Source organism: Lynx canadensis, chromosome D2, assembly GCF_007474595.2.
Source record: "Lynx canadensis isolate LIC74 chromosome D2, mLynCan4.pri.v2, whole genome shotgun sequence".
Lineage (NCBI taxonomy): Eukaryota > Metazoa > Chordata > Mammalia > Carnivora > Felidae > Lynx > Lynx canadensis.
In genome coordinates, this window is record NC_044313.2 from 27,155,005 (window position 1) to 27,178,914 (window position 23,910).

General features: G+C 41.2%; 1 protein-coding gene across 1 annotated transcript in view; it reads left to right on the forward strand.

Annotated features, from left to right (window-relative positions):
• Positions 1-23,910, forward strand: part of ARMH3 (armadillo like helical domain containing 3) — a 176,504-nt gene that overhangs the window by 35,913 nt on the left and 116,681 nt on the right. Inside the window, exons 14-20 of the mRNA XM_030334492.1 lie at positions 869-962; positions 4,327-4,428; positions 8,129-8,187; positions 10,843-10,908; positions 11,781-11,850; positions 12,924-12,984; positions 18,348-18,436. Of these exons, the coding sequence (XP_030190352.1) occupies positions 869-962; positions 4,327-4,428; positions 8,129-8,187; positions 10,843-10,908; positions 11,781-11,850; positions 12,924-12,984; positions 18,348-18,436 (541 nt within the window). The remainder of the gene's footprint in view (positions 1-868; positions 963-4,326; positions 4,429-8,128; positions 8,188-10,842; positions 10,909-11,780; positions 11,851-12,923; positions 12,985-18,347; positions 18,437-23,910) is intronic.

Sequence of the window (23,910 nt, forward strand, 5' to 3'; positions counted from 1 at the left end):
AAGGGCAGATGTGTATGGATGGAATCACTGATGGAGTTTTATTTAACAACAACAAAAAGAGGCCATGCTTAAAAAGTAGTGTGCTGGTTTAGGCTCTGCCTATGAGGACACTTATTATTTATCAAGACTGAGAACATGAGAGATTTTATCCACCATTCTCATTATGTTTGTCTGCTGTCTGGTGTCTGTCACTGATGTTAAAGGAGGGATGAGGAAGGTGAAAGGCTGGAAAAGCTGTTGGGGAGGAGAAGGGAATAGCTGCCACTCAGCTTAATTCTCAAGAGCTAATGTGACAGAGGTGGCTAAGGAAGGTCAGGGACAGAGGAGTCATCTGTTTGGGTCCCAGTGGATGTCTCCCCCATGTCTCTGCTTCCACACTGTACACTCTTATTGGTTGTGGAACAGGGAGACTGCTGTCTGCTAGCTCTTTTTATAACACCTCTTATCCACTTGCTTCGCCTGTACTTACTTGTCAACGGTGTGGTCATCAAGACAGCCTATGTATGTGTTTTAGGTTGATCTGATGAGAGGAGTCCTTTCCCAGGTTCAGTTAGGACTGTAGATGCCCTCTTTTTGGTAGAATAATCTCAGGTATTTGTTTACCCCAGTTTTTTATTTGCATGGTTCTGCAGAAAACTTATGTAATGGGAACTTAGTTGCTTAAAGAAAACTTGCCCACAGAGCTTCTTATTAGAATTTAGCAAGCATCAACGGGAATCACGTTCTCACGGGAACTCAATGCAGAAGCGGTCCCTCCTCAGTGAGCATTCCATCTAATTATGACGCCAGGAATACCAGAAAGACTGTTGTGGGGAGGCTACTCAGAACTAGGTTATGTCTTTTCTTACCTGCTTCTTTTCTCTTTCAGAGTCATCCAGAGATGGGCTTGGTGACAACCCCTGTCAGTCCTGCTCCGACAACCCCAGCCACACCACTTGGGACCACACCACCCTCCTCTGATGGTAAACCCACCACCTCATGTTTTCTTGATTAGTACGATCTTGAATCTTTCAGGGTGAGTGTAGCTGTGTTGAACAAAGAACACAGTTGTTAATTCTTTCACTTAAGAAATTGTCTGAGGTGATATCCTTTAGGACTTCTGAAGCTCCAATGGAAATTTTGGAAAAGATAGTCAGGTGCTTTTCTCTGTGTTAGAAGCCTGTCCTCAGGAAATGGTTGTAGAATCATGGAGTGCTAGATCTGAAAGGGACCTCTGAGGTCAGTGATGCCTGTCTTGCCAAACTCTCAGGATACTTGTGAGGCTCTGATGAGATAGTTTATGAAGGTCTCTCTGAAATAAATGTAAGATAGTAATGTTATCTCATGTTACCATTGGTCAAATGAGGGAATTGAGGCCAGAGAAATAAATCGTTCACCTACTGTTAGTGAGAGTTGAGACTAAGATCCAGGACATGGGTCAGGGCAGGGACCATGTCTGTTTTGTTCACTATTGTCTGACCAGTGTAGTGCCTGGCATGGTCACTACGTAGTAAATATTAGTTGAATACATGCATGAGAAAGTGAACCCTCAGATATTACATACTGATATGTGTCTGCCAGCACTCACAGGGGGAAAATATCAAGTTTTGAGTGTATTATAATTGGAATTTGGTGGGTATTTAAGACTTCTACCCCTAACCCCCCCCACCCCCCACCCCACGCACGCACACAAATTTCCACTTTATAAATTTTATGGCTGGAACTTAAGAAAAAGGTAGCAGGAAAGAAGTTATGAATTTTGCCCAATAAGCTTTGTTGTCACCTGAGTGTGTTTGATAGAGTACATTAACCTAAAAATAATCTTTGTTTAATACTTGATGTTTTACCTGAAATGTTTACTGAATTATGGGTAAAGAAATATAGGAAATCCAACTTTGATCCTTTCTCTGTGCCTCTCTACTGTCTGTACGAGAAATGATCTTGTTTGATCTGCCTTTTCTCCTTGAAATTTTCATATAGCACCTGTGGCAGTAGCATTTCAAGGTAGTAAAAGTGGTGTTGGTACAGAAGAGTGTCAGGAAGGTGCCATTCGTACTCAGGTCTATGGTAGCAAGTTGGATCTGTTTGGAACTGAAAGCCAAATTCCAAAATATCTTAGTGAGAAGGAGCAAGTAGTAAGGATTGCTTACTTGTCTTTGCTTTTTCAGGTCACTGAATAATCCAATGGAAATACTGTTCTTTCTCTTTAAGGACGAAGCCTGCCTGGTTACCATGGATATCAAAAGCCATATATATATATATATATATATATATATATATATATATATATATATCCATATATCTGAATTCCATGTGATGTTGGGGTTTGGATGCTTCAGAGAACTGCCTTTCAAACTGTTCATTGTGAACATTCCACCCACACACTTGATTATGCAATGGCAGGATTTGTGCTTACTTACCTACAACCAGTTGAGCTTTTATTTTTTCTAGTGGGAAGATGGAGTCAGCCCACTTTCAAATGACTGTCTCCCTTGTCAGAGGCTGCTGGGAAGAATTATGAAGCCAAAGATCAAGGAATAACTCTTCCTTAAGAAGGGGATTTTAATTTATGAGGGATTTTATTCTATTTCTTCTATTTTGTCCTTTTTCCTCTCTCCTAACTCATTTCCTATCTATAGGGATCCTAAGCGTTATAACCTTGTTTCCAGGTTTTTGTCTTTAATTATGTATAGTGGTGCTCAGTGGCCCAGTTATATTTAAAGGTATGTCACTGAAGCCATTATTTTTAAAAGCCAGGAGTTTAGATGTAACATTTGTTCCCAGCTCAGACTTGACATTTGACAACTCAGCCTTGGCATGAGAGGACTTTCTGGTAAACTAAAAATACATATACTTCTATATTTCTGCATATTACATAAGACATTTTTCCAGTTACTGCTGTGTGTGAGTGGGGAAAAAAGTCCCACTTACCAGTTAGATTCCTCTTTGTATTGGACAAAGGAATGATTATGGGCTCTGAGCTTCAAAATAGGCTTGTAGTAGTAGTCTCAGGTCATTAACCCATAACGTGAATTAAGACCTTTTAGTATTTGAACATAAAAATATATTTGTCTTTTATTAGTTTTGGGAGGCTGAACTGTGGGAAAACAGCCAAGGATTGGACATGCTAATTTCTTCTCATAAGGCTTTCTGTTGTGCTTGCTGTGTGTTATGGAACCATTATATGCAAATGTTTCCCATTGTTAATAAATGTTCTCAGCATACATCATAATAACTCCAGAAGGATCCACTATGGTTGTGAATACATATTATGAGTAATATCCCAAATTCAGCTGAGTCTTCACAGGTGAAAATACTGCAGAAAGCTATAGATTTTCTAGCTTGTCTGAGCCATCATGAGCCTCCTTTTGCTTTTATATTATGTCTTAGTGTAAAAACAGTTAACAAGATGTCTAAGTCTAATTTAAAGTCTTAGAAACTTGATATATCTGCATTAAGACTGTTCTCGGGCCATCTGACTGGCTCAGTTGATAGAGCATGAGACTCTTGATCTCAGGGTTGTGAGTTCAAGCCCCACATTGGATGTGGAGCCTACTTTAAAAAAAAAAACAAAAAACAAAAACAGAAAGACGATTCTGTGTGGGTTAGCCCTGGTTTGGTCCCTCATTGTTCATTACAACTGTGGCTCAGAGAGTGGGGACAAGGGGTAATTTCTCTTGGAAATAATAAGTAGCTGGGTGTATAAAACTCAGTTTCCAGGCTATCCCAATCAATAGTGTCCACCTGTTTTCAGTATTTCAGTATTCTTTTTCAGGTTCCGTTTTGGGGGGCCGGGGCAGGGGAAGAGATTAAGGAGTAGAATTTGCATGTAATTCTGTCTTAACTTTTTTCCCTTCCATCTTGGGTATTTCTAGCCTAAAGTCTTATTCTTAAAACTGAGCAAGATTTCTCCTTATTAGGAATGAATTGTCATTTATTTTAAGCAGGAGACTCATCAAAGCAAGGCTCATTTATATTCAATACAGATCTTTCCCTTAGGTACAAATCAGAGTGCCTTTAAGAAGGGCCCTGAACACTTTTGGGTTACTTGATGCTAAAAGCAGAATCAAAAGACCCTTTTTAGGATGTTGGGAGAAAAGCACTGTTCCCGTAGACCTGCTCTCCTATGTTACAGGAAAGGTATTGGTCTTGGGACCAATCATGGGAGTAGGAAGGGCCCTAGAGGCCTAGGAACAGTAGCTAAGGGTTTAATGCGAAACACTTGGTCCTCCCTCTTTTGTGGAAAAAGTTTATTTGGTGATTTTTTGTCTGCTGGCAAATTGGCTATGTAAGTAGAAGTCTTAGAATATGTTATAGGCTAAATACATTTCATCTCTTCTATTCCAGTTATAAGTTCTGTGGAACTCCCACTGGATGCAGATGTACAGACCAGTAATCTACTCATAACCTTCTTAAAGTACAGCTCGATTGTCATGCAGGACACCAAAGGTAAGGCAGGCTACTTCGGGGGCTCAGGAAGCAGGAGGTGTGGCAGGCAGCTACTTAGCTAGAATCAAGGAGCAGCATTAATACTTTGAAACTTTGGATGAACTGTTGGGGCCTCCTGTACAGGGTGATGGTCCTGATTACTGGAAAACAGTGATTTCTCACTGCCAGATGGCAATTAGGTGGTGTTGGGAAAACCTGGAGCTGGAGGGGGAGTACTTCAAAAATAGAACAGGAAAAAAAATTGGTCTTTACAAAAAGTAGCAAGTGATTTTAGCAGATTTTGGTAAGTAGATGCAAAGTCTATTGTGTGGGAAGGGGAGGGATTAGCATGCATCAGGGACTTCCCTTTTGAGGACAAGAATTGGAAGCATCAGCTTGTGGTGAGAATTCGTGGACTATTGTACTGAGTACCGTAGGAAGAGGTGAGATTGAGAAGGACAGTGTTCCTTAACACTTAAAACAGAAGTGTCCTTACCCATCTAGAGATGTAGAGTGGAAGCAGGAGGGGAGTGGCTGTTGGAAAAGTTTGAGTTTGTTGTCTCTGGTCTCCTGTTCTTCATCTGTTACATCTATAGTCTTTTAACTGGTAGTAGGGAAGGGTAATAGTTGGGCTAGGCGTGAGAGGAGATTGGGAGGAAACCCAGCAGATTCTATCCAGTATGTATCTCAGTCCGCTCTGAGCGGAGCGGCAGAGATGGTTGGTGGGCCTCTGAGACTCAGCAGGTGAGATCTGGCAGGCCAGGATAACAAGATTTTTGTGTATTTATGTTTCCTGGGGCTTCTCCTTTGTAGAGGGAGATAACCTCTTCCTTTCTCTAGAAATGTCATAGCAACCACAGAAAAGACTGTATAGATGGGACCCTGCAAATGAACTTGTAGCTTTGCTTGCTTTGTAACAGTGAACTGAGGCCCGTGGAACTTACTTTCAGCTCTAATGATTTTATAAACTTCTTTGTCCTGGTCACTTCGTCGTACATAAAATAGAAGGCAAAGTTGAGGGCAGATTAATGGTAGCATGGGTGGTCTCAGGCTGTCTCTCTGAACTCAGGCTGGGATTGGTCTTTGCCAACAGTCAGCCTAAATATGGCAAGGGGCAGTGTTAGGTATGGTGGAGAATTAACGTCAAACATGGCTCCTGTGAGGCTGAGGGAGTGAGGAACAGAAGAAGAAAAATGTCTCCTGTGCTACATTGGCCCAGCTCTTGCTATGTGTTAATCCCCTGACCTTCTGTATGCCCTGACTGATAGGATCTCATTATGATTTTAGGAGCAATAGAAGCAACTTTGTCTTGGCTCTGCTCTGTCCCCCTATCCAGATATTAGCTCTTTCTTCTTTATTATATATTATTTGATACCTATAAAAAGATACTTCTTATATGTATGAATATTAAATTATGAGGCTTATAGTAAGCATAACAAATAGCACAAGTTATGAAGCATAATAAAACAAACATATATAAACCTGCTACTCAACCTGAAGAAATCATGCTTTTGAAGCTACCTGTGTGTCTTCTACCCAGTTGTTCCTCTCCTCTCCATTCTCCAAAATTTTATCATTCCTTTGATTCAGCTCTGCTTTCAAAGCCTTTTTCTCCTGAGGTTCTTCTAATTTGGGGTATTGTTACCTTGAAGGAGTATCTGATTAATCTTAAAAATAGACGTTAGGCGGGGCATGCCAGGGTGGCTCAGTCAGTTGAGCATCCAACTCTTGATTTCGGCTCAGGTCATGATCCCAGGGTTGTGGGATCGAGCCCCACCTTGGGGTCTGCACTGGGCATGGAGCCTGCTTAAGATTCTGTCTCTCCCTCTGCCCCTCCCAATTGCCCTCTGCCCCCTGCCACCTTCCTTTGCCTCTCCCCTGCTCGTGCACATGTGCTCTTACTCTCTAAGATAAAAATAGACAGTAGGCAAAAATATTAAAAATATATATGTGTATCTAAAATGTATATGTGTATATATGTATATCTATGCAGACTTTAAAGTTGATTCACCAAAATTTTACCAGTTAGGACAAATGGGTGGGGTGATTAAACTTGTTTTTTGTTGTCCTTTTTTTGTGCTTTTCTGAGTTAAAAAAGTTTATAATGAAATATGCCTTCGTTTTGTATTCAGAAACACTTTTTTTTTCTTAAGTGGAGAGATAGCTGCAGGCTTTTTTTTACAGGAGTTGCTTATCAGCTTTTGAGGAAAGGGAGGATAGTGCCAGAGAAATTGCAGATAAGTAGAAGAGTCTCATGAATCTAGTTTTGCACAGGCGGGGGCATTTCTCTTCTGGCTGCCTAGGAACTCTGATGTAAGCTCTGGGGAATGTCAGGTAAGTATTATTACTGTATTTGCATTGTCTATGAGAAGAGATGAATGTATTTCTGGACTACAACCCCCATTATGCCTTCTAATTGTCAGGTTTTAGTTGATTTTATCTTTGAGGCAGTAGCAGGTTAATGTCAGGGTGAGTTCTCTTAGCTCATTTCTATAGCACTGTAATCTGTTAATAGATCTTCTCTCGGAATGGACTTCAATCCGGGTCCTGTTAAAGCTAATTTGAGACATCATGAACCATTTGTCCTTTTTGGATATTCTGGCATGAACCCTCTTTTTGCTTCCATTTCACCTCCTCACCCACAAAGATCTTGGAAAGTAAATAAGCTTTCATGGTTCTGGTAATTGGCAGTGATGGAGTAGCTCTTTCTTGGTCATTTGTGTGGGCCTAGAGCCCTGCTGTTGACGTTACCTTCTTTTTTATTTTTATTTTTATTTTTATTTTTATTTTTATTTAAAAAAAAATTTTTTTTTTAACGTTTATTTATTTTTGAGACAGGGAGAGACAGAGCATGAACGGGGGAGGGTCAGAGAGAGAGGGAGACACAGAATCTGAAACAGGCTCCAGGCTCTGAGCTGTCAGCACAGAGCCTGACGCGGGGCTTGAACTCACGGACCGTGAGATCATGACCTGAGCCGAAGTCGGACGCTAAACAGACCGAGCGACCCAGGCGCCCCAGTTACCTTCTTTTTTAATAACTAGAATGTGGGTCCTGGGAGACCAGGGACCTTTGTTTAGTTCAGTGCTGTATCTGTAATGCCTAGCACAGTGCCTGCCACGTAGTAGGTACTAAATAAATATTTGTAGAATGAATAACTTTGGCAGGAAGGAAAGAAAAGTGATGAAGAGTTCACATCTTTTCTGGTCATAAATAGTGTGCACAGTACAAGGAAAGGCATGGGGTGGACCCTGTTCTTCAAGTAATTTGTTTCTGATTCCACTGCCAGTTTGCTATGTACAGTTATAAAACCTTTCCAGATTTTGTGGGAGATGGATATAGATGGTGGTGCTTCTAGCTGGTAGGTGGGAGGGGTGGGGAAAGGACCTGACTATTTAGAAGCAAAGGGTTTATATGGAAACAAAGGGCATGGCCCTAATGTGGGCCATGACAGTAGGAACCATTATATTAAGTAGATGGCTCTCAGGAAGGTGGTTAGTGGTCCATCAGACTGCCAGGATATTTTAGAAAAAAAATCTTCTGGGGGAATTCTTTTGCCAAGTAGAAAAGCAAGAATTAACGCAAGTAGAGCCTTGATTTTCATTCAGGAATTTTGTGAAAGAGGGGGAAAGTAGAAATGTTCATTTTGATGATACATATCTTTTTCTGTATAGAAACATGGTTTGGATGATATGGAGAGAAGGGTTTATTTTTTCTTTACAGATGAGCACCGACTTCACAGTGGCAAACTCTGTTTGATTATACTTACGTGTATTGCAGAGGTAGGTGCTGCTAGCCTTCTGATAGTAGCCCATCTCTTACAGGGTGCTTTTTTCTGCCCTTTTCTTGTTCCTGACTTTTAGGTTCCTAAAGCTTGGGAGGGAAACTCTTTCCTCTTTGTTTGTCTCCCTACATTCCTCCCACTAGAATGTAAGCTCTGAGGGGCGCCTGGGTTGCTCAGTTGGTTAAGCCTCTAACTCTTGGTTTCGGCTCAGGTCACGATCTCAAGTTTTTTGGGTTTGAGCCCCATGTCAGGCTCTGTGCTGGCAGTGCAGAGCCTGCTTGGGATCCTCTCTCTCTCCCTTTCTTTCTGTCACTTCTCTCCTCGTGCTCTCTCTCTCTCTCTCTCACTCACTCACTCACTCAAAATAAATAAAGTTAAAAAAAAAAAGAATGTAAACTCTGATACCAAGTACTTTGTCTCCTTCACCAGTGTGTTCTCAGTATTCTCAGCATCTAGCATGTAATAGAGGCTCAATTAGTATTTACTGGATTAATTAATAATGAGTGGTGTTATAACTTCGATAATTTCAGACTAGAAGATGTGAGCTCTTAAGAGTTTTTTTTTTTGATGTTTATTCATTTTTGAGAGAGAGAGTGAGTGAGCCAACATGAGTGGGGGAGGGGCAGAGAGCGATGGAGACGCAGAAACCAAAGCAGGCTCCAGGCTCTGAGCTGTCAACATAAAGCCCCATGTGGGGCTCGAACTGATGAACGTGTGAGAAGTTGGACACTTAACCAACTGAGCCACCCAGGTGCCCCCCCTTTTTAAAAATTTTTTTAATGTTTATTCATTTTTGACAGAGCATGAGTGGGGGAGGGGCAGAGAGAGAAGGAGAGCGAGGTCTTAAAGAGTTTTAAATAACAGACTTAAGCCTCTGTAGAAAAAATGATAATGCCCCTTTGAAGCTGCCCATGTTGGGTTTTTTGCATTTAGCAAAATGAAAAAAGGAGCCCAGGGTGCCTTGGTGGCTCAGTTGGTTAAGCGTTCGACTCTTGCTTCGGCTCAAGTCATGATCTCATGGTTCGTGAGTTCAAGCCCCACGTCTAGCTCTGAGCTGACAATGAGGAGCCTGCTTGGGATCCTCTCTCTCTGCCCACCCCACTCTCCCCACCACTTGCTCTCTCAAAATAAAAAACTTAAAAAAAAAAAAAAATGGAGCTCAAGTTTCCTGTGGGGAGTTGGTGGAGAGAAAAGCCAAAGAGAGGAATTAGAACCTGAGTAAAGTTGGGCTGATTGCAGTTTGGCGAAGAACAAGAACCCAAGGGTAAAAATAAAAGGTGCTTTATAAGGAGGCTCTTTTGGTTGGATTAATTAGGCCTGAACTCACCCTGCATCTTGGTGGCAACAAAGGTGTAAAAAAAAAACCACAGGACCCAAATGGTTTCACTGGGTTATGGGCAGGACTTGAGTCAATTTAGAGCTAAATTTTCTCTTCAGTTTCCTCCTTTACTATTCCTTATTTTCATCTTTTCTCTCTTAAGAAAAATAGTAAAGGTGGTCCACATGGAGTAAAGATCTTGCTCATTTTTTCCCTTTTTATATTCTCTGTGAAAAGGTGACCTACTTTTCACCAGGTTATGGGTTGCTGGTTATAGAAGAGCTGCTTGTTATTATTATTATTTTTTTTTAGGTTTTATTTAAGTAATCTTGGGGTACCTGGGTGGCTTAGTCGGACGAGCATGTCCGACTCTTGATTCCGGCTCAAGTCATGATCCCAGGTCTTGAAATTGAGCCCTGAGTTGGGCTCCATGCTGAGTGTGGAGCTTGCTTAAGATTCTCTTTCTCTCTGTCTCTCTCTCTTCCTATGCCCCCTTCCCTGGCTTGTGCTCTTTCTCTCTCAGTCTCTCCATCCAGCATGAGGCTGGAACTCATGACCCAAGATCAAGAGTCGCATGTTCTTCTGACTGAGCCAGCCAGGTGCCGCTACAAGAGCTACTTATTAGCAGTGGGCTGGTTGTAATTGCTTTTCAGAAATCTTTCTATCTTTAAAGGAGTTGTTTTTCACAAATTGTAACAGTTCTTAGTAATTGGAGTCTGTCAGATCTTCAAAAACAGTGTTGGGAAAGGGCCAAGGGATATTTATTACCGATCCACGGGTGAGAAGTTTTTGATTTTCCGTCAGTCTTGAGCAAGGCCAGAGATAGACAGGGTCTTCCCTACTGCCTTGCTGCCAGCATAGCAGTTTTCTCCTGTTGTGCCAAGCCCATTCCCAGTGGAGTACAGACCTTTCTTCCTAATCGTGGCTCCTCATGTGGAGTCTGCACATGTATCCTGCAGCCCTGATGAAAACCTTCAAGCTGTCACAAATAGAGCAGGCTCCTTGGGCAGATGGAAAGGAAGAGAAAATAAGAAAACAGATTCCTCTCAGCATTCGCCTCAAGTCCCTGTGCCTTAATTTTTATTGTTTGTAATTTGCTGAGAGATTTTTGACCAGTTAGAGACACACTGTGGAATTATATCTAAGTAAAGTCTCCTGGCTTAAGTAGAGTTTGACATTAAGATTCTAGGCTCATCTCATTAGCTCTTCAACTGGTCCTTGAAAGTAGTAGTTCTTGAAGTCCAAGGATTTATAGCAAGTGTGATAGATTATAAACTGAGTTTCCTAAATATAGCTCTCATTCCTTACTTTTTCTCCTTATTTCTATTTTTTAAGGATCAGTATGCCAATGCATTTTTGCATGATGACAATATGAACTTTCGAGTAAACTTACATAGAATGGTAGGTGTGATTTTGTTTCTTGTTTTTCTTAGAGGAAATTTTTGGTGTGTTGGCAGGATTTGGGAGGATGAAATTGATCCTACTTAGAACAAATGTGGGTGGAATGTTGTACTAAAGAACTTTTGCTTAACTGCTGTTCAACAGGCCCATGCCTGTTGTTGGAATTTTTTTTTTTTTTTTGCATATCATGGAGCTCTTTCTTACTCAAGAGAGGATGAAAAGATCCACAACCATATTCTCATGGCAGTAATATTAGAATGTATCAGTAGAAGTATCAGAAATCAGTAGATTTCCACAAGGAAATGGGTCTAAGCCTTTCATTTGCAAAATGCCCTGTGACCTTTGATAGTTAAGACCACATGCTGCTTTATTTATCTGAGAGGTGGGGGAAATTGAATTTGGAAGATCAGGGAATTTCTTAGAACTTGGAGATATGTTTAAAAATATCATGTTGAGGTTTACATTTCAAACTTAACTTTTGTTTTTTGCAACTGCTACTGTTGCTGCCTCTACACAGTTACCTGCTCCTTTTCTTTTTCTTAATTATTTTATCAAAGAAAAGATACCAGTATGTCTCTTTTGTTCTTAGTAATGTCCCTTGTATAGGTAAAAACAACAGCTTTCCCATTGTAGTATGCTCCAGTGTCCATTGGGGCTGTTGTCTTGCTGTGAATTGTGTTTTTGTCACAGGCCTGCATTGATAACTGAGAAGCATTTATAAGTCCTCCCTGCCCCACCCCACCCCCATCACTAGAAAAAGAAAGAAAAGGTAGCATGTCAGCAGAGTGATTTTATTTGCATGAAGAACATGATGATGAGCCATTGGATGTCAGTTCATGTGTCCACTAATTTCATTTCTTTTTTGTGTGCAGCCTATGAGACACAGGAAGAAGGCAGCAGACAAGAACCTTCCCTGCCGTCCCTTAGTATGTGCAGTACTGGGTGAGTCTTATCAAAATTGGCATTTTCCTGAGCCAGTGACGGATTTTCATGATTAAGAGGAGGGATAGATCCTGGTTGATGTGCTTCTCCCTCAAAGAAGTTACTAGTTACGTTTCTTCTCTGGTGTAAGAAACCATGTTTATTGTTCAGTTTGGTAAAACAACTCCGGTGACTAGATTGCTCAATTAAAGTGTTCTCTTGTTCAAAGAGAAAGATCTTTCCAGGGAGATAAATGGGTAAGTCTAAGCCTGGTACATGATTTAAATTTGTAAAATGTTTTATTCCTGATCGAGATTTCAAATTCTTCACTCTCTTCTTGGTTCATATTGATGTGTCAGCTGGCCAGGAGGCTTGAGGTTCAAGGTTCAGCTATACAAAAATTTCCTTTGAGTAAATTAAGCTGAGATGAGGCTGACAGAGCTGACAGTAGGGGGTTGTAACTTAGGGAATTTTGTCTGCCCAGAATTCTGCATTTTCCTCAGGGGAATAATATGAACTCTTAATCCCATTTCACTTGGATTTTCAGCCCTAGTTCCTAAATCTACCTGATTTTAGAAACAGTAATTAAGACTATATAATAAGCCTCCATTGACCCAAAGCCCCACAGACCATTTCAGTCAATATCTGTCAAACTGAGCGTGATTGTGAGATGAGATAGACTGACATCTCTTTAAAGTGGAGTCTCGAGTTGTACAAATACGATCCATAATTTCTTCTCTACTTGCCTCATTGCTCGGTTCTCAGAATATGATTTCCCTCTGGCATTTTGCTTTAGTGCCATGCTACAAAATATCTGTGCAGTGAAATCTCTTGTGTACGTGAATTTATTGGCAGGTCAAGGTATCCTTCTGGAAGTAGGAGAGTGAGCTAGTTGTTACTTTACAAGTGGCAGGTAGTGCAAGTGTTGTGAAAAGTGCCTTATATAAAATAAATTTCAGTGTATGTGAATAAAGACGTGGTTAGCGGTTGCCATTCAGCATGAGAGCAAGGTATACTCAGGTTTTTTTCCCAACTCAAAGGCATGGAATGCATTTCATTCTGATTCATCTAATTGTTATCCTTTTCCCATTTAGACCTGATGGTAGAGTTTATTGTAACACACATGATGAAGGAGTTTCCTATGGATCTGTATGTGTAAGTATCGTGGTTTGCTTAATGTGTACAAATCTATTTTATAGAATTGAGTGATAGGAAATTTATAGTCACATTTCTATATACTTTGCTTCAGGAAAAACACACTTGTGTATGAGTGTCAGGGAGCATTTTATGGCCTGGATTTATACATCTTTCCAGAAGGGAGAAACTGTACAAACCACAGTTTGGATTCTGCACATATCTTCATTATCCCTTTAGGCACACTGCATGGAGAACAAGGTTGATGAACTGAAGTAGTGATCATGGGTGGCTGCTGTAATCCAAAGATACAGAATACCAGCAGGCCACTTAGTCATCCCTAGGCATTGGCATGAAAGTAGTCAGAAGTAGTTAGGATGTAGGAAAAGGCCAGAGAGATAGAGCTTCTTAGCCTACATTGTCCTCAGCAGCCTAGTCAGAACCATGTTAGCTAGGTAAATTACGTATGTAGTGTCCTGGTTGGGAGATTCCTGCCTCCTGAGATCAGATTGTTTATCCCATTTCTTTAAACCAACACAACTAGAGGCAACTGAAAATCATCCTATTTTAATAAAGTTTAAGCCTTTAGGCTTTCTCTCTCATTTGATGTTTCTTCATTCTTCTTTAGTGCCCAGGAACAGCTGTGCTACATTAGTGTGATCCCAAATATGTATATTATCTTTTTTCCTTAAAAAGTATCTAAATTGAGGGGTGCCTGGGTGGCTCAGTTGGTTAAGTGACTGACTTCGGCTCAGGTCATAATCTCACGGTTCATGAGTTCGAGCCCTGCGTTGGGCTCTGTGCTGACAGCTCAGAGCCTGAAGCCTGCTTCAGATTCTGTGTTTCCCTCTTCTCTCTGCCCCTCTCTTGCTCGTGCTTTTTCTCTTTCAAAAAGTAAATAAACATTAAAAAAAAAAATCTAAATTGAGTCTGACAACAGAATCAGTACTTCCATTTTTTTCAGGAGGAGAGTTGTTTCGTGAACAGCAAGGTCAGTGTACCTCACTCCAGTGCCAGGCCTGGGATCTAGGAGGTATAAAGGATTACTCTGAATAGAGTAGCCCTCCAGCTCTTTAGACCGTAGGTCATGTCATGTAGTCTTGGCTTCTTAGGTCTAAATTAATGCTACAAATTTCACGTTTAGGTTAAGTAGGTTGCAGTTTGCATTTTTCTATTTGCATTTTCTTTTGAAAATGAGGAAAGAAAGTGAGCCTGATTCTTTATTTTAATTGAAAGACCATGGAAGCTGTTTTTTTTTTTTTTTTTTTTTAATGCTGATTAGATTAGTTTTTGGCTCGTTTTAGGTGTATCTCTGAACCTTAGTACCTTAGGGGTCAGATTTACTATACTACAACTTTATTTGTTACTTGATTATCTTATGTTCTAGTTTTAGGATATGCTATTTACTTCGTAGTTTATTATTATAGTTGTTGTTTTCTCATTTTCCAGGTAAGGAAACTTAGACTCCAGAGATGGAGTGCTTTGCTCAGGGTTATTCTGTTAGTAAGCACCACTGCCTTTTCCTGAAGCCAGCTTTCCTTACTGTAAATTCTAGGCTATTGCTATCCCTTCTCTGGTGTATTAGTTACCCATTGCTGTGTACAAATGACCCCAAACCTAGTGGTTTAAAACAAATATTTGTTATCTCAGTATCTGTGGCTCAGGAATCCAGGAGCAGCTTAGCTGGGTAGTTTTGGCATAAGGTTTCTTACAAGGCTGCAAAGTGTTAGCTGGGCCTGTAGACATCCAAGACTCTAATGGGGCTTGAGAATTTGCTTCCAAGCTCACTTACATGGTTGGTGGCAAACCTCAGTTCCTTGCCATGTGGCCCTCTCAATAGGGTTGCTTGCCATGGCAGTTGGCCTCCCCCAACGCTAGTAGTAATCCAAGAGAGAAGAGTCTAGGATGGAAGCCATAGTGTCTTTTGTAACCTGATCTCAAATGACCCACCATTTCTATTGGGCACATAGACCAACCCTTTTACAGTGTGGGAAGGGACTACACAAGGATATGAATATGCCAGGAGGTGGGGACCACTGGGGCCATCTTGCAGGCCGACTACCATAGTCACACACCCAGTAAGTTGCATCACCAGGATTCAGACTCCAGTCTCTCCGACCCCAGAGACTGTACTCTTAACTACTACTGCGATAAGTGACAAAGGAAAGATTTGTACAGGGTGACTAATGCTGACTGGGGCATCAGAGAAGATAACAGAGAAGGTTGCATTTGACCTGAGTCATGAAGAAACAGTGGGAGTTTTCTATGTGGAGGAGTCAGGGAGGGACACACCAAGCAGGGTACCAGCATGTTCAGAGGCTTGAAAGTGTGGCATGTTTGGAGAGTAGAAAGTAATTCAGGATGATTAGAGTGTAGAGTGCATGGAGGAAGCATAGGAGAGTAGAAAGATGGCTGCCTAAGTGGCTGATGGTGGACAGTTGAAAATGGGATGACATAAGATTGGGTGTTCAGTATGTAGAATTACAGGTATGTAGCTGTCTACCCAAATCCTCACATCCCAGCCAATGACCCTGGTCTACATAAATATTTTAATTCCCTCCCTGCCTGCCTCCCCCCCCCCCCCGCCCCCATTTCTAACTTTTTTGGTATTGCCTTGCTTTCTCAGTTGCTTTTTCCACCTGTTCCCTAATTGAATGTCCTGAGGTTAGGGAAGATGGAGGAAATAATGAGGCATCAAGCTGACAGCGGCTGGGCAGAAGGTCACACCCTCAGGCTGAATCCACTTTCTTCATTACTACCCGTGGGCATATTTCCAGATCTCCCCACCCCCTCCTCCAGCCCTCTTCCCAGCTTTTGGCATTTGGAGCATCAAGTCCTTTTTAGGTGAACTTCTCTGCTCCCAGCTGGGCATCAGGCCAGGTTGCTGTTCTCACTTCTCATTATGTACTGCTTTTCAGCATCGTACAGCAGAGTGAGAAATTGAAAGCAAAATGAATTTCTACCCTTTCAGATAAGTTTATAATCCTCCTGGTAAAATATGAAGAAATAGAGAGTGTGGAAAGCCTTAATACTCCAAACCAGAATCTGGGTCAAAAATGAAACAATTTCACATCTGTGTATGAATGCTGTAGGTGAAGTAATAATGGAGAAAGGTACTTATAAAAAAGGAGAGAGAGAGAGAGAGAAAAGGCAAGTCTTGCCTGGAGCAGTAGGAGGTGGGGAAACTTAACCAATTAATTTCATTCCTGACTGTATTTCTTGATTCTTGCTGCCACCCCCACTACTGCCACAGGATTTGGGAGGGAGGAGAAGTAGTCTCTGAGGAGAGTATGTTTCCTTTAAGCTTCTCTTACATGCAGGACTTTCTCAGTAAGAGATTCTCAAACCTGGGGGGAGGCTCTGGAAGACAGTAGAGACGTCAGTGGACCCCACAAGAAGACTTCAGGCTAGAGTGGAACTGTCTCATGTTGAAACAGGAAACAAAATGCCCCAGAGAAGCAGTACATTTAGAGTAATTCAGCCAGTATTTTTAAGGCTGTAACAGTTGTGAAAATTTTCATTCTGCTTGGTAAATAGTGTAAGTTATTGAGACCACCAGGCTGGTGTTGTCACTTGTTGGGTGGCTGCAGAAGCAGGAGCAGAGCTCAGGAACAGTGTCATAGCCTTTGAACCAGAGGGTGGTGGCAGAAGTGGGGGCACAGGTAGTATGTCCCTGCTGCTCTGCAGGGGCTCCATGTTGGGTGGCATTGTCAACAGAGCCGAGGTTCAGGCTGTCCAGATCCCCGGCCATGTGAGAGGTGCTGGTGTGCAGGAATGTACTGTGCATGGTTGATCCTTTCTCTGGCTGATTAATATTCCATTGTATGGATGTGTGACATCATTTTATTTATCCATTCATCAGTGGATAGACATTTGTGTTGTTTATATCTTTGGCTGTTATGAATAATACTACCACCAACATTCACTTACAAATTTTGTTTTTAAATGTTTATTTTGAGAGAGAGCATGTGCGTGTGCACACAAGCAGGTGAGGAGCAGAGAGAGAGAGAGAGAGAGAGAGAGAGAAGAGAATCCCAAGCAGACTCCACGCTCAGCACAGATCCTGACATAGGGCTCAATTCCACGACTGTGAGATCATGACCTGAGCCGAAATCAAGAGTTGGATGCTTAACCGACTGAGCCACCAAGTCAGCACTGCCCATCTTTCTTATTAGGGGCGTTATTATTTTTTCTTATCAATTTGTATAGACATACACATTAAGCATAGTAATGCTTTGGTATCTTTTGCTACAAGTATAATTTCCCATACGGTTTGGCTTTAATGTAATTAAAAAAATCACACAAGGTATTCATTTTTAGGAAGTAAATTTCATGAGTATTAAACTTTGGTACTTTCCTCCATGGCTTTTTATGCTTTCAAAACCGTCCCCCAGTCAGAGATGAAAAAACATTTTTTGTTAGGCTTATAATGTTTATTTAAAAAAAATTTTTTTAACGTTTATTTATTTATTATTGAGAGACAGAGAGACACAGAGCGTGAGCAGGGGAGGGGTAGAGAGAGGGGGAGACACAGAATCTGAAGCAGGCTCCAGGCTCTGAGCTGTCAGCACAGAACCCGACGCTGGGCTCGAGCTCACAAACTGCGAGATCATGACCTGAGCCAAAGTCGGTCGCTCAACCAATGAGCCACCCAGGCGCCCCTAGGTTTATAATGTTTAAAAATGTCTTTCCTATTTGCTGCCTATTTGGAGGTACTCCCCCAAACATATATGTTATTGTGATGTGAGTAATATTGAATATTCCAGTGATGTAGAATTGTATCATCCAGTAGAAGTTTTAGTGATGATAGAAAAGTTCTGTATATTTGTGCTGTCCAGTGTTGTTGCCGCCAGCCTCATGTGGCTGTTGAGTGTTTGATAATGTGGTTAGTGCAAGTGAAGAATGAATTTTTAATTTAACTCTTAATGTAAATACAATTTAAGTTAATTATGAATTAAGCCAAAATTTAATTTAAAATTTAAAAACAAATTTAAATAGATCTGAAGACTTAAGGTCTTTAATTTTTTATTTTTGTATCCTGTGTTTGCAACATCGAACGGAGTGGTCTAATTCTGCTTCACTGATAAATGCTTTCCTCTGGGGAAAGATAACTTAAGGGAATGGTATCCATAATGCCTAATGAATGGCTGACCTATATGTGATTATAGCTCCCTTTTCCTAGTGATAAAGGGAATTAGCACAAGCACTGTGCACGGGTGGCTGGGGGAGAACAGTTTAAAAGCTGAAGTGTCTTTCTTTGACATGGTACAAATTCATATCCAGCGTCTTTAGTGGCCTTAGCAAAGCTGTCTTGCCAAAGTAAAGGGTATCTGCGGTGAGTTGCATCAGACTCTTAGGCTTATCCCAGTTTTCCTCTGTTACAGACGCTGCATTCAGGTAGTACATAAACTACTTTGCTACCAGAAGAAGTGTAGAGTACGCCTGCATTACACCTGGCGGGAACTCTGGTCAGGTAACTTTCTCTTCTGAATTCATCTTCTTTCTCTATATTTTTTATGAGCCTCTAGGGCTAGGCACAGATGAATTTTTTTTTTAACTTTTTAGTTTGTTTAGGATGCTTCTAATCGAGACCTGGGAATGCCACATATCTGTTCCATACTTTCTCTCAAATTCCTTCTCCCCCATATTTTTTTTTTATTAGCCAGTAGAAACAATTGAATATATCTGAGTTCTAATGATTCTTGCTTTGAGTAAGAGTGAGGTAGGAGGAGTCCGAACAAACTTGGATTCTCCCTCCATTCCATGTGGTAGCAGCATATGGACTATAGGGAGTCTTCTGTGTTTCCTCAGGATGAGTAATCTCAGGAGGAATGTCACAGGGAGAGGGGGCGGGGAGGGGGTGGAGAGATGGGGGGAATCCTGTTCTTTGTGTTACATCTGGCGTTATTACTGTTTACAGACAGTGTCATTTGTACCACTCCCCCTGTGCCAGAGACAAAAACAGCAAATTACAGTGTTTACTTTTGTCTTTGTATCCATTTGGTAGCCCAGTAAAGTCACAGCCACCCCTGCTGGCGGGAAGTGGTTCTTCTCTAAGGGTACAATTAATGCTGGCTTGCCACCCCTTTCTTTTGTGTAACTAAATTGGAGGTTTCAGGAAAGCAGAGGAGACATGCTCCCTGAGGCATTTGCTTGCTGATAGGTCCTGTGACTTTTGTGACCTGATGGTACAATAAAGTCTTTTTCAGATGATTACAGTGGATGAATGGTTGCCCCACCCATGAGAGCTTCTCTGTATTCTCAACAGAGGAGGGTGTGTTAGTGTCAGAGCCTTTATGAGAAACAGGCCAGTAACTCCACCCCCTCCCATGGAATTCATCTCACTTGTTGTGACACATGGTTTCCTCCCAACCCAATTTGGCTTTCTAAATTTAGTCCTCTATAATGGGAAGTAGAGATCTTTAATTAATGGATTAGCAAGTTCTTTGCAGTTATTGCCAATGGTAGTGAAGGGTGAACAGGAGAAAAACACTAAGTGGCAATAGTGGCATTTTTGTATTTTAGGAGAAAAGAGTATGATTGTGTGAAAGTTTGAGATTGAGGGAATATCAGACAGTCTAAAGAGATCAAAAGAGATTGAAATGACTAAAAGGCGGTAGAATCTCCTGGGTAGAAACAATTCTTTTTAATATACAGGAGTATTGTGGTTGCCTATAGGATAGTTATATGACTGTTAGGTTCTAAAAAGTTAGGTTTAAAGAGAAAACACAAAAATGATACAAATCTATGGATGTTGGTACAGTTGTAGGACTTACAACGAGTACAAATGGCTTATGTCTGTAACTGGGGTTAAATTACCCATTGTAACATTAACGAGTTGGTGGCAATAGTTTTTGCCTGCTTTTGATTCTTTCCTGGTTTGATTTTCTCTTTTTCTGCTTTATTTTTTATCCTAGCCGTCCTATCTCTGGTCCTTGGGATCTCTCTGGCTTTTCTCCCATCCTCATCACCTGTGGTCCTCTTCCTCATTGTTCGTTGCATTGCCTTTTCCATGTTGCCTTTTACTGTTCACCCTAGTCTGTCTCCCTGGGGCCCGGGGCCTTCCATTACTCTCTTTCCTCCACCTTGTATCCTGTCCTTTGTGCCACTGCTGTCATACATTCTACTTGTACAGATGTTGTAAACCCCAAAATACATTGCCATCCTCTTTGTTTAAAGAGGCAATTATCAGGGCACCTGTGTGGCTCGGTCGGTTAAACATCTGACTCTTAGTTTTGGCTCTGGCTCAAGTCATGATCTCATAGTTCGTGGGTCCGAGCCCACATCAGGCTCTGTGCTGACACTGTGGAGCCTGATTGAGATATTCTGTCTCCCTCTCTCTGTGCCCTTCCCCCACTTGACTGTGCACTCTTTCTCTCAAAAGTAAATAAACATTAAAAAAAGAGGCAGCTATCTTTTAAAGAGATTAAAAATGTCTTTTATACTTATCTTTTCTTGACCTTAGCATTTCCCCATTCTGGCTAGGAAATTGTGAGGCAGGAGACCACTTTTATTCTGTGTTGGTCAGTGACTTTAAGTCTTTGAGTACTTTGTCACGTGCAGCTCTGGTCCGAATTATGTGCTATCCCAGGACTGACTGATTGGCATTCTGTGGTCCTTGATAGGTTCAGAGGAGATGTTTGTGAGGGTCATTGTAGTAATGCTTGGACGACTTCTTGTTCCTGAGGCATAGGACTTGTACTAGAGTTCTCTGCCAAATGAGGTTAGGTCCTTTTCCTATAGAGACTGGGTGAGCCTCCTGAAACCCTGGCTCCGTGTGTTCGTACACGGAGTGTACAGTGAGATGGAGAGCAGCAGGTGTTAAGGAAAGTTGCAAAATACTACACTAAATCTGAGGCATCAGAGCCCATAATAATGTATAATATTGCAATCAGTGAATATAAATGTGGCTGTGGTGGATCCACCCACTCCTTGGCTGGCAGTACCCCTCATATGTTGGTATGCCCATGCTTTACTCTTTCTTTGCCTTCTAGGTTTAGGGATTTGCTAGAGATGTTTGAACCTCACGCTGGAAAATATGCTGATGTGTATAGATGCTTGACATACATGTGCTGCAAACTTAAATGAATTTTATTTGTAAGTAAAACTGATAAGACATGTGTTGTTAGATTGGACACACAGAAGCCGTTGGGTGTCTCGGAAGCAGTTGGCTAGGGCCCAAAATGCCTTTTGTCATTTGGAATGTGGGTGTGTAGTATCACTGTGCTTAGAATAGTGATTTTATCCCTATGCTGTTTGACTATAGTCAGTTGCTCTTTGTTATTGGGGAGGTGGCCAGAGGTCCCCTTCCAGATACCCATATGGAATTCCTAGGCTTGGTCTTGTTGACAAGAAGGCAGCTGTATTAGTTGGGGGTTTGATCCTGCCTGATATGTTGGTTTTGCATATATAAGCCCTGACCTACTCCGTGCTGCCATTGTCTATTTATATGGTGCCTGTCACCATGGTATTTGAGTATGTGGGGAAATATATTTAGGCTAACTTCAAATAGAATAGGGAAAGGGATAAGTCCTGCCTCTCTCATTGCCCTCTTTTTAGCAATCACTATTTTCCCCTAAGTTACAGAAAGTTCAAAAGCTCTTCCTTCTCTGACCTCTAGACTGCCTAGATCTCCTATTTTAGGTAAAAGATTAGGTCTTAAATCTATTCTCTATAGGGATAGAAAACTAGGTTTTATGATCAGATTCTAGGAGATAGGTCTTTACCTTTGAGAATATAATGAAAAATGATCTTTGTGTCCAGAAAAATGCCCATTTGTACATATGTATTTTGCATATAATTTTAGAGAATTCATGGCCCCCCTGAAGCCATCCATGATCCTTTGCTAAGAATCCCTGTCTTGGGGTGCCTGAGTAGCTCAGTCAGTTAAGCAGCAGACTCTTGGTCATGATCTCACAGTTTGTGAGTGCGAGCCCCGCCTTGGGCTCTGCTTGGGATTCTCCCTCTCTCTCTGTCTCCCTACTCCCCCCCCACCCCCAGCTGCTAGCACACTCCCTTTTCTCTCTCTCTCAAAATAAACAAACATTAAAAAAAAAAATTGAATCTCGGTCTTGATTTTAGGTTGCATGGCCTCCTAATTAATTCCGTTTTCACAGAACATCTTACTATCTGGTTTAATATTTTTCATTTACCGATCATACTGTATTCCTCCTGGGAACTTTACCTTTACAGTCTCCTCTCTGAACGTCTTAAGCTACAGAGCACATTGGTCACTATATCTTAGTTTCTGTGTCTTCCTACAGCACTTTGGGTTTCTATTTTAGCATACTGTATTGTTTTGCTGTGTTTGCATAAGTCTGTGTAATGATTTATTTAAATATCTTTCTTTCCTCTTAAAGTTCCTATAGTGCAAGGCCCGTGTTTTTATCATTGCTTTATCCTGAGCACACTACTTGGCCTGTAATAGGCGTTCAGAAAACATATGAATGAATAAATAAATGGGTAAGTGGACATGTGGAATTTCCATAATTGATGAATCAACATTCTCTTAAAGTAGCGTGGTGTTATGTCTCTGCCTGAAAACAACAACAACAATGATAACAATAATAGAACCCAGTAGGATGTTTGTTGTCATGTTTCTGTTGAGCTGATTTCATCACCTTTTTATTTGAATTGTTGATGTGACAGGGAGTGGTGGGTGATTTCACTTTCCTTTGTCTGTTTCTTCCTTACCTACAGATACATGGATTGCTTTTAACTAAGTAAAAATGGAAACTTTGTTGGTTTCTAAGCCATTAACCAAAGAATGAGCAGAATGTTTAGAGAGAAGCATGTAGTTGTTAGAGAGGAAAAGACCTGAACAAAGCTTCATGGGTGGAGTCAGCTTTTTTCACTTCCTCTGCAGGCAGAAGGGGCAGTGGGGAGGCAGTCTGCATTTAAACAGTGTAGCTTTCCATAGTCCTAAAACATGGGTCGATTTAAAGGCAGATTTATACTGACATTTTATACTCGACATTTATCTATGGATCACAGTCCTTCTTACCCTTTCACTTTGCCACATCCCTGGTGATGTCATTATTTTTATCACCATTTGTTGGGGAAGGGAGTGGAGGTGTAGAAGGGTAAGTGCCTTGCTAAGGATCATGGAACCAGATACTAAGCAGAGTCATGATTAGAACTTAGAGTTCCTGACTTCTATGCTCAGACGCAGATCACTAGGCAACATTTGCCTCCCTGCAGGAAGAAAGGCCCCTAAAGCCCCCAAAACAATCTGTTCAGCTTCACTGTGCTAAATAGCATCCAGAGCATTCACAGCTTTGTGAAAAAGAGAGAAATTGTACATGGCCTGACCTTTTAGATACCTACTGGGAGATATGGAAAACCCAGAGAGTGTCACAGCTTTGTGGATCCAGCTGGCTTTCTCATTCATTGCTGGCAGAAGCCTGTGACTTCATGGTTTAGGTATACCTTGAGACTGGGAATTGAGAGGCTTTTGTTGGAAGCTTGTTACATTGTAGGTGTTGTCATACAGGACTGAAAATTTTCAAGAGAAAGACTGACCTGAGCCTTAGGTAGATCTGTGCATTCTTGTATAAGTATAACTTTGACAGCTTGTCAGCCCTTCCTGATTTGGGGAAACTATCCTTTGAACTTTTAATTATCAGCTTTTTTTTTTTTCTTTAGTTTCTTTTTTAAACTTTCAATTTAAAAAAATTTTTAATTTTGATATAATTATAGAGTCAGGAAGTTGCAAAAATAGTATAGCGAGTTCTCGCACCCTTCACCCAGCTTCCTCCAATGGTGACATCTTATATAACTCTACAATATTGCCTCTTTTAGATTTGAAGAAGGTGTAGGGAGGAGGGAAGGACAAGCAGTAAACAGCTAGAGTAGATGGGAAGAGGAATTTTGGCAGCTGCTGTTGCTATTTTGTTTTTAAAATTGCTTTTTAAATTGTTCTTCCTCTTTCCCCCAAATTTTCTCTGA